The 9604-nt window shown below is 53.6% G+C and overlaps 1 protein-coding gene across 3 annotated transcripts in view; it reads right to left on the reverse strand.

Annotated features, from left to right (window-relative positions):
• EN2 (engrailed homeobox 2) overlaps positions 1 to 7565 on the reverse strand; it is a 10508-nt gene extending 2943 nt beyond the window's left edge. The window contains exons 1-3 of one of the 3 annotated variants that reach the window (XM_050322813.1): positions 6282 to 7565; positions 4223 to 4519; positions 1 to 1913 (exon numbers count right to left, since the gene is read on the reverse strand). The exon at positions 1 to 1913 is cut by the window's left edge and continues 2943 nt beyond it. In XM_050322813.1, the coding sequence (XP_050178770.1) occupies positions 1891 to 1913; positions 4223 to 4519; positions 6282 to 6822 (861 nt within the window). In that variant the 5' untranslated portion in view covers positions 6823 to 7565 and the 3' untranslated portion in view covers positions 1 to 1890. Of the gene's footprint in view, positions 2031 to 3627; positions 4520 to 6281 lie in introns of those variants that run through there. The other 2 variants (XM_050322804.1, XM_050322821.1) reach the window with 2 other exon arrangements.
• Positions 7566 to 9604: the final 2039 nt, after the last annotated feature.

Below are 9604 nucleotides of genomic sequence, written 5' to 3' on the forward strand. Positions count from 1 at the left end.
CAGAGAGCAGAGCGGAGGAACACCTTCACTAAACCTCACTGTTCAGATGCTCATTGAACAGAGTTACGGGGAAAATACGCTTAATTAATTACACGGAGGGGCTGGTTGGCGCCGGGCAAGTGCAGATGTATTTTTATTCGGCCCTGAAATACTTCCCTGGGTTGGTGGGTTTGTTTGGTTAGTTTGTTTGGGGGGACGGGGGGGGGGGTTCCTGCTTTATTCTTTTTTTTATGGGACTCTGCTGTTCTGGTTGGAGGGGAAGGAGTCTGCCCCGCTAGCTGGGGGAGGGAAAACTCAGGGAGAGCTGCCTGCCAGGAATAAAACGCTGCCGGGCGGTGGGTAACTCCTGGGCCAGTCCTGTGCAGCCCGGTTTTGGGGGAAACTCTGGCTCGGCTTCGGGGCTGCTGTGGGTTGGGATTTTGCCTTTTCCAAAACAAAAAGGCTGTTTCAGAAAGGTGCTGTTGCTTTGCTAAAATTGCGAGAGGAGCTGGTGCGGCGGTTCATTCCGTTAAAATAATTTTAAATGTTAAATTATCGAGGGCTAATTTATCCGTGCCGTCCTTCCCAAGCCAGCGGGGAGCCGCTGCCCGGGCGTGGGAGCGCGGGCTGGGAGGCGCACGGGAACCAGCAGCCGCTCACAGGATGGCGAAAGGCAGCAGCGGAGCAAGTGCCTCCGAACCTGTGCCTCTTCCCATGGAAGCTTTCCCCAAAATATCGGAGGCAGGTGAGGAGTGCAGCCCATGTGAGGAATTCGCTGCTCCCACTGAAGGCACGGCTTACCAATGGCAAATATTTTGTGTTCTGATGTGGATAAAATCCAAGCAGCAGCGTGGTATTTTCTGTCCTTGCTCCAGAGACTGAACTAACTTAGAGAAGTTTCACTATGTTTTTTTAAAATATAAAACTAAACGCATATTCCTGCTTGTGTCACACATCTCTTTTCTATTCCCAGTATTTCTTGGGGGGGAATGGGGCAGGACAGGTGGAAGCAGTACTGCCTGCACACTTAGGAGCAAGGTCAAAATTTCCCCCGATGCAGGTTTTGTAACTTCCTAAATAAATAAATAAATAAATAAAATAAAAAATAAAAATTAAAAATATCTCCGTGGGACTTGTCCACTCCCGTGTAACACACCCATGGGGCCGTTTTCTACCACTGGGCAGCCGGAGCTATATTTCGAACCAGACTTAAAACTCTTCTTTAGTGACCCCTGCCACCGACTTTCTCTCTCTGGATTATAAATCACCTGCTTCTATTAGTGGAGGTGACCAAAAAAAAAAAAGAAAAAAAAAAATCTCCTCACAGGTACATAAACAAAAAAGGCTGGAAAAATAAAGCAGGTTGGGAAGCAGGAACACGCAGTATCCTGGTAGCATCCCCGGCACTCCCGTCGCACTCAGCCCTGGCCCCAGTTTCTTCGGGCAGGTAAAGCCCTTGGTGCACCATGCTCGCGGCAGCTCCTCTCCTGGAGAACGTTGCCCCTTGCAGAATGTATCCTAAAGTAGCAGCTTTAAAAAATATATATAAAGTAAAATTTTAAATACACCTCCCCTTGGTTTTATCTGGGAGCGCGTCCCCTGCAGAAGGAACGACCCTGAGGGTGAGTGAGGCTCTGCCCTTCCTCCCTCTCCTCCTGCCTGCAGAAAGCTATTTCGGAGTTCTTGTGCCCTTTGTCGCAGCAAGGCGGGTAATCGTTTTATTTTTGTCCAGCCCGTCCTAAAATCATGGTACTGTCCTTTCCCGGGGCTGCCAAACATTTTACAGGGTGCCTGGTTTCGTGGCGTGGCATCGGCAATATTCCATCCCCTCTTCCCGAGCTCCGGGGTTATGAGTTTTTCTAGCAGAGGTTTTCCAAACGTAGCCTGTCAGAGCATCACACCACCGGGTATTTAAAGTCTTGAAAAGGTGAAACCTGTTGACAGTACGTGAGATTAAAGAGATTTTCCTTTCCGTTTTCAGCTCCTTTCGAGCAGGAGGAGGAGTGCCCGAGAGGCGATCGGTGCCGGCTGGCGCTCGTCCTCTCCTTCAGCTAGAAATGAATCCCCCAAAGTTTCCTCATTAAGTCAAAAGGCTGATGAAAAGCCTGGCTGCAAAACCACCTCTCTCATAAGTCGCCACGGATTTCCCCCCCACACCCTGTAAAGAGCTGAAACTACGAAATATTTCTAACTCCAGCTCCGATGCTCAGAAGTGCAGGCTAAGGACTGCATGAACATTTAGGGATATATATTCCCTAACAGCACTGCTCCATTGCAACGCCTGAGTGACACGGTTTGGATTTCGTAATAAAGTGGGTTGTTTGGTTGGTTTTTTTTTAATTATTATTATTTAATGCAGTCCTTGAGAATCGAAACACACAAAATGCAGCGAGAATGTTCACAATGTTGAGAACACAGTTGTAAATAGAAACATTCATATTTCATCCGATTATAAATATTTGATACTGCAATTGTAAAATGCACATGTTTTATAAACTGGAGAGAAGAAAAAAAAAAATCCTTTGCTTTCTTGCTAAAAGGCAAAGTCATTTAATTCTGGCTCCTAAGCAGCTGATGGTTATTCACAGAATTTAAAATTACAGTTCTTTATTTTATAGCTGGATTCTTTCTTTTTTTTTTCTTTTTTCTCTTTTTTTTTTCCTTAATTTTATACTACTATGTACAATGTTTATCTATTAGAGCTGCAAAATAAAGAGGTTTTAAGGCAAAGCGAGAAGTTTCCCCCCCCCCTCCCCCAAACAGCGTCGCAGGAAAGCCCGTTCCCGAGCAGCTGCCCACGCATACCCAGGCCCACGCGGGACACATCCCCCCTCCCGAGTAGGGAGAGGGACCCCGCGCTCCGGGAGAAACGGGTTAAACGCAGCAGAGCGCCTCGAACCCCCGAAAAACTCCGATTACAAGGGGGTGTCTGCGTGGGGAACGGGGAGGGGGGCGGAGGGAGAAACACCCACCCGCACGCTGCCACGAAACGTATCGCGCCAGAGGGGACTGCGCTGGGAGGGGAAGAGACAACTAAAAATGTTACTTTATTTAGGGGGGGGGGGCTAAAACGCTCCCAAATGTTTCGGGGATGTGATGCCGCAGCGGAGCCGGGCCTCATCCCTCGGCCGGCCCCCGTGGAGGGGGAGCGGGACCGGGAAGGAGCAGCATCCCGGAGCGGCTCCCGCTTTTCGGAGATGGGGGTCCCAAAGTGTTCCCAGTAAGTTGGAAGGGAAGGGGGGAGGGGGTGCTAACGCCATCTCTATCCTGCATCCAAGGACGCTCGTGGGTCTCGTTGGGAGTGGTGAAGGGGTAGAGGCTCAGGAAAGGACCCCGGGCGTGATTCAAGGCGGTGTTTTCAGATTTGTCTCCCTATCGTTACTTATATTTTTTCTTCCTTTTAAAATTAAATTCTCCACGTCTATCCCCAAGGTCAGCCCCCAGACATTCCAACTCCAAAAACAAAACAAACCAAACCAAAACAAACAAAATCAAAACAAACCAAACCAAAAAAACCCGCAAAACCAAAACAAACAAAATCAAAACAAACCAAACCAAACAAAACAAAACAAAAAAAAAGGAAAAAAAGAAAAAAAGAAAAAAAAAAGAAAAGGGTAGGGGTGGGGTGAAAAAAAAAGTTGGAACTCATAGAACAAATAGGAGAACTATTTATTCGGTTCACAGTAGTGTGAAATGCAGCAATAAAAATCTTTGGACTTCAGCAAAAGTTGTTTTTAATTTTTTTTTTTTTTGAATTTCAAAAAACATCGTCCAATGTCCATTAAAACTGTGCTTAAGTCTATAAAAGGTAACTTAAGCATTTAAAAAAAAAATCATACAGATAGCATCTAAAGTCTCCATACAACCAAAAAAAAAAAAAAAAAAGCAAACAAACAAACCAAAGTCAACCAACCAGCCCAAACCCCGAAATCAAAATCAACCAACCAAAAAAAAAAAAAAAATCAAAAATATTTTATAATCAGATATCTTGGATTTTTACACCACCTTACCTGTAAATTATATATACATAGAATATTGCAGAATTATATCTAATACACAATATTTTCACTATTAATGCTGGTATAATCTTTATACACTGGCCCTTATGTTTCTTTTTATTTTTTTTTAATTAAATTATTGCATTGTATAAACTTTGACTGCAAACGGCCCCCCTCCCCCGCCTCCCATCTCCCTCCCTCGCCTCCCCACCCCCTTTCCCTTGGCTATTCACTGTCCGACTTGCCGTCTTTCGCCGTGGTGGAGTGGTTGTAGAGCCCCTGGGCCATGAGGTGCACTGCCAGGGAGTTCTTGCTGCCCGTCGCCTTCTTGATCTTGGCTCGCTTATTCTGGAACCAGATTTTGATCTGGGACTCGTTGAGCCCGAGCTCCTGGGCCAGGCTCTGCCGCCGCTGCTCCGTCAGGTACCGGTTCGTCTGGAACTCGGCCTTGAGTCTCTGCAGCTGCTCGGCGGTGAAGGCGGTGCGCGGCCGCTTGTCCTCCTTGTTGGGGTTCTTCTTCTTTGGTTTGCGGGAGCGGGGACCTACGGCCGGGAGAGAGGAGAAGCACCGACACCGCCACGCTCCGCTGCGGGCAGCCCCACGCCAGGCGCGGTCCCGCGTGGGGGGCACCCACGCTCCGACAACACCACCACCCCCACCACCACCCCCTAAGAAAAATAAACCCGCTTTGTCCCTCCGCTGCCAGGGGGATGCTCTGGAGGCGGCGGAATGGGAGCCGCAGCCCCCGGTGCCCCCGCAGACCCCCGATCGCTGCCCGGCCGCTCCCCCCAACTCCCCCACCGCGTCCCCTTCCCCCCCAGCCACAAACACAATTACCGACCCTCTGCATGCCGGGGATGCCCGGCAAGGAAAGCCTGCACCAAGAGCAGCGGCACGGAGCTAAATTTTATACCCCGACCATATATATATATATATATATTTTTTTTTTTTTAAGAAAACCTCTTTACTTTTAATTTTTTTTTTTTTTTGATGGGACGCCATAAAAATTCTAATGGAAATCCTCCTCGTCTAGTTTACTTGGGGAGAAGCATTCTGCCTCTCCGCTGCAGTGCCCATATGGCGCTGCACTGCCCGATCCGAATCGCCGGGATTATTCTCGGGAATATTATTCTCGGCAGCACAAGGAGCCTTTTCTGCCCGGGCCGAGCCATTGTGAGGATGTATGTTAATTAAATATTAACAAAGGAGAGCACTGGAGAACAATGGAGTAAATTCCAATTCAGCTCTGAATATTACCTCTGAGCAAGAGTTTGTTTTCAGACATTACGAACTAATTTTCATCTCGTTTTACGATCCCTCCTTCAGCTGGCCGGCTCCCGGGTGAAAATCCTACCTCGTTGCTTTTGTAAGACAAAGATCCATATTTTTTTTTCTTTTCCCTGGGAGCAGATTTCTTGTCTGGTGTTTCCCATGCCTTCCCCCAGTGCTTTCTACTTCTTTTTAACCAGGGTTTTACCGATCTGCCGGGACCAGCCCTGCTGTCCCCGCGGTAGCAGAAGGACATGTTACCCCTCACCCCTCAGCTTTATTTTTAAAATTTTCTTTATTTCTTTTATTTATTTTTTTTACGATAATTTCGGGAGGTTTTACCCAAGCCCTTGCCGAGGGACGGACCCTGCCAAAGAAGTTCCTTGGCTCTTGGGAACGTCCCCCGGCCCCCATAGAGCTGACCTACAGCACATGGGGGGACATTAAAAGAAAGAAACGAAACGCCGGCCGCTCCGAGGCCTCTTTTAGAGAAATAAACTACCGCGGATTGTTTTTGGCGAAAAAGACTAATCAAAACAAGGCGAGGCCTGTGGAAATGCCCCCTCCCCTTTCCAAAACACAGTGCGGGATGGGGGGAGGTTCCCGGCAGGGAGAAGGAGAGCTCTCCGGGAGGATGAGCGGGGAACCAGAGACAGAATTTTTTCCTCCCTCTTCGATAAAACTCGGCAGTTGGTGGGAAATGCCCCGAGCTCAGGCAGCCCCAGCTCCGCTGTGGCGGCGGGGAGGGAGGAACCCCCGTTCCCTCCTCGTCCCTCCGGCTCCGCGCACCCCCGGCCGCCCCTTCATCTTCCCGCATTTTCAGGCCATTTTAAGAAACTCCCTCCCCCATCCACTCCCCTCCAAAAAAAAAAAAAAAAAAAAAAAAACCAAAAAAAAAGAAGAAGACGACGACGGAGCGGGAAAGCGGAGTGGGGTCTTTTCTACGCCGCTTCCCGGCCTCGAGGGCGGGCGGAGACGGCCCAGGGACGGGGATGCGGCGGTGGGGGAGCGGGGCCGCGGCGGGGCAGCGCTTACCTGAGGAGGGCCGGTCCGAGTACCGCGTGCAGTACACCCAAGCGGGCCACAGCATGGGCTGGTTCCCGGCGTTCGAGCTGGCCTGGGAGCTATCCGAGTCCGAGCTCACCGACAGGTCGCCGCCGCTCAGCCCCCGCGCCTTCAGGGCCGCCTCCAGCGCCGCGGGGTCCCCCCCCTTCTTGGCGGCGCCGTGCAGAGCCAGCCCGGCGGGGCCGCCCTCCCCCCGGCCCGGCGAGCCCGCCCCGCCGCCGGGCAGCGCAGCCCCGGGGGCCGGCGCCGCGGCGGGGCTGCGGCGGCTCTCCGCGCCGGGCCGCCGGGGCTCCGCGCCGGGGCCGCCCGCCTCCTTCCTCCGCCCGAACTCGGGCCGCAGGATGTTGTCGATGAAGAAGTTGGTGATGCGATGCGGGTGCGGGTGGGGGTGCGGGGGGTCACCGGGGGGGAGCAGCAGCCCCCGCCGCCCGCCGCTGCCGGGCTCCGCGTCGCCGCCGGACTCCTGCGGCTCGGCCGCCTCCTCCCGGGGGCTCCGGCCGCCCTCCTCCATGCTGCGCGGCCGCCCCGCCGACGGCTCCGCTGCCCGCCCGCCGCCGGCCGGGCGCTGCCGAGCGCTGTCTCTGTTGTTGCTGCTGCAGTCGGTTGTTCTTTATTTAATTTTTTTTAATATATATATTATATATATATATATATATATACACAACGCACGCACAGGTGTCTATTTGCTTTCGTTTCTCCTGGCTTCGCCGGGCACTCAAAATCCAGAGTTTGAAAAAAAAAAAAATTATTAAAAATTAAGAGTCATTTAAAAAAAAAAAAAAAAAGAGAGAGACAAATGCAGGGAGACCCCCTCCCCAAGCCAGCAGCCGAGCCTCCACCACTTCCAACTTCGCCAAAAAATGAAAACACAGAGAGGAGGCTCCGGTCCTCCCGCCGCCGCTCCGCCGCCTCTCAGCCACTCGGTCCCGCGGCGCGCTGCCGCCTGCTCCCCCGGCTGCCGCTGCCGCCGCCGCGCCTCATCAGCGGAGGAAAAAAAAATTAGTGGTAATAAAAATAATAATAATTGAGGGGCGGAAGGGGGTTGGTGGTGATCGGGGGTGAGGGTGGGTTGGGAGTGCGCAAAGAAAAAAAAAAAAAAAACAGAAAGCGCCGGTGTCGGGGCGGGGTGTAGGCGGGCTCTCAGCAACCGGTGTCCCGCGGAGGGCAGGGCGGTGAGGGAGCGCCCGCAGGGCTCCGGCCGGCAGCGCCTCGCCCCGCGCCGCCCCGCGCCCGCACATGCAGGGGCCGCCGCGGGTGGGGGGAGGAGGAGGGGAGGGGGCGTCCCGCCCTGCCCTGCCCTGCCCTGCCCTGCCCTGTCGCCCGCCCTGCGCCGCGCTACGCCCCGGCGGCCGCCGCCGCCGCGCCCGGGCACTTCCACTCGGGTTGTTGTCCTTTTAGGTTTTAACGGGGCCCCCGCCGCTGACGTCGCCGGCCCGGGCGCTCCGACACGTGCCTCGGGCCAATGGTAGCCCGGGCGAGCGCACACGTGATGCGGGGCGCCCCGGTAAGTGACAGCGCCCACGCCCCTCCCACGGACGGGCCCGGCCGCCGCGGGGATGCGCAGGGGGGGAAGATGCGGGTGTCCCTGCGCGGGGCGCGCACCGCCGCGCCCCCCCACCCCCCTGCCCCGGCCCGTGTGTCCCCCCCGTACTCCTTCCCCAGAGATGAGTTATCGGGGGGTTAATTGCCCCGGTGTTTACCGGAGGAGGGGGACCGGCATCCCACAATTCCTTGCAGAAACGCATAAATAATATTAAGCGAGCGGCGGCGATACAAAGGGGTCCTGGGGGGGTGTGTTGGGGGGGCGGAACAGGCCCGGCCCGGTGCCCGCGGGTAGCCTGGAGGGGCCCGTCCCTTCCCCGCCGCGCGGTTCGGCGGTAATTGACTCGTCCTTCCCGCAGCCGGACAGGAGCCTTTGATCTGCCCTGACTGCTCCCCAAATGGCATTGCGGCGCTGTGCTCCCCCCAAAAAACGCCGACCTGTCTCCCTCTGGACCCCCCCCTCCCCCGAAGTCCCCGCTTGTTTAGAACGGGGAAAGCTGCCGCTGCTGCTTTGCTTGTTGTCTTTAGGGAGAAATACCCCGAAACAAAATTAGGGAGCGAAGTACGACTGCACGGCCGAAGGGTCGAGAGTGGGCTGTACAGGTTGGGGGGCGCAGATCCTCGGCGGGGCGCGTGAGAGAGGAGCGAGGATGCGGGCGCGGTTCCTCCCTCGCAGTCGACCCATTATCCCTCCCCGGGGCCCGCACGGTGCCACCGCCCCGACGGGGCGCACGGAAAAGGGCTGCGCGGCCCCGCGGAGGGCCGAGCACGGTCAGGAGGTGGTGGCTCGGCTCCGGTGTTCGCCTCACCCCGACCCTCGGCTCTCCCTCTAAGTGACATTTTCACTTGGAGGTGGCTTCCCTGCGGTGACACGCATCACTCGCCGCCTTGAGGGAAAGGGGCAGCGAGTCCTTGCCCTCCTCTTCTTTTCCTTTTTGTTTTCCTACTTTTTATCATTTTTTATTTCCCCTTTCAATTTCCTTTAATCTTTTTTTTATTTTTATCTAATATTAAATCTTTGTCCCTATTTCCTTTGTATTTCAGAGCGGGTCAGGTCCACCAGCGAAGACCAGCGGTGGCTGATCCAAAGTTGTTTTGCTCAAACAAGCACCCAAAGGTTAATTTCTTCAAGCGCCCCATGAAAAGCGATTAGCCTGTCTCCCAAGAAGTATTTTCTAATTACTTGGAAGCTCTCGCTTTGCTACTACCCCATAATTAAACGTGTTCAAGGTGCTGCACTTCAAATATTTTGCTCCCGGGCGGACCCAAGTTACCGATAAAAACTTCAAATCTCCTTGAACCGCTCGTTACCTGCCCGCTCGCTGCCCGTACCGCGTTAACCTTTCCATTCGTTATCCTGCTCCTTCGCGGGAATATTTATACCCTGCATAGGACAGGGAGGAGAATTCTTGATGTAAACTCCGAAGTAGGAGATAAACAAAGCTGTACAAAACAATTACTGCATCTGCCTATCCTCTGACAATAATCCAGCACCTCAGGTATGCAGAGGCAGCGGGGGGGCGGCGGGGGGTGAAAGGGTGATCTGATACCAAACCGAGGAAATCTGAATGGTCTATTTTTTTTTTTTTCCAAGGTTATTTTTATCTGGGAGTTCAATCTCTGTAGAAACATTCCCCAGCAGCACGTTTGCTCTCCGGTCTGCGGGCACCTCGCCAGCGGCATCGCGGCTTGCAAGGGCTTTTTCTCGGGAACCACTGCGGGTCACCGGGAGAGGTGGCTTGGAAATGCGA

This window comes from Myiozetetes cayanensis, unplaced genomic scaffold (genome assembly GCF_022539395.1).
Source record: "Myiozetetes cayanensis isolate MyiCay16 unplaced genomic scaffold, myiCay2020 scf1, whole genome shotgun sequence".
Taxonomy (NCBI): domain Eukaryota; kingdom Metazoa; phylum Chordata; class Aves; order Passeriformes; family Tyrannidae; genus Myiozetetes; species Myiozetetes cayanensis.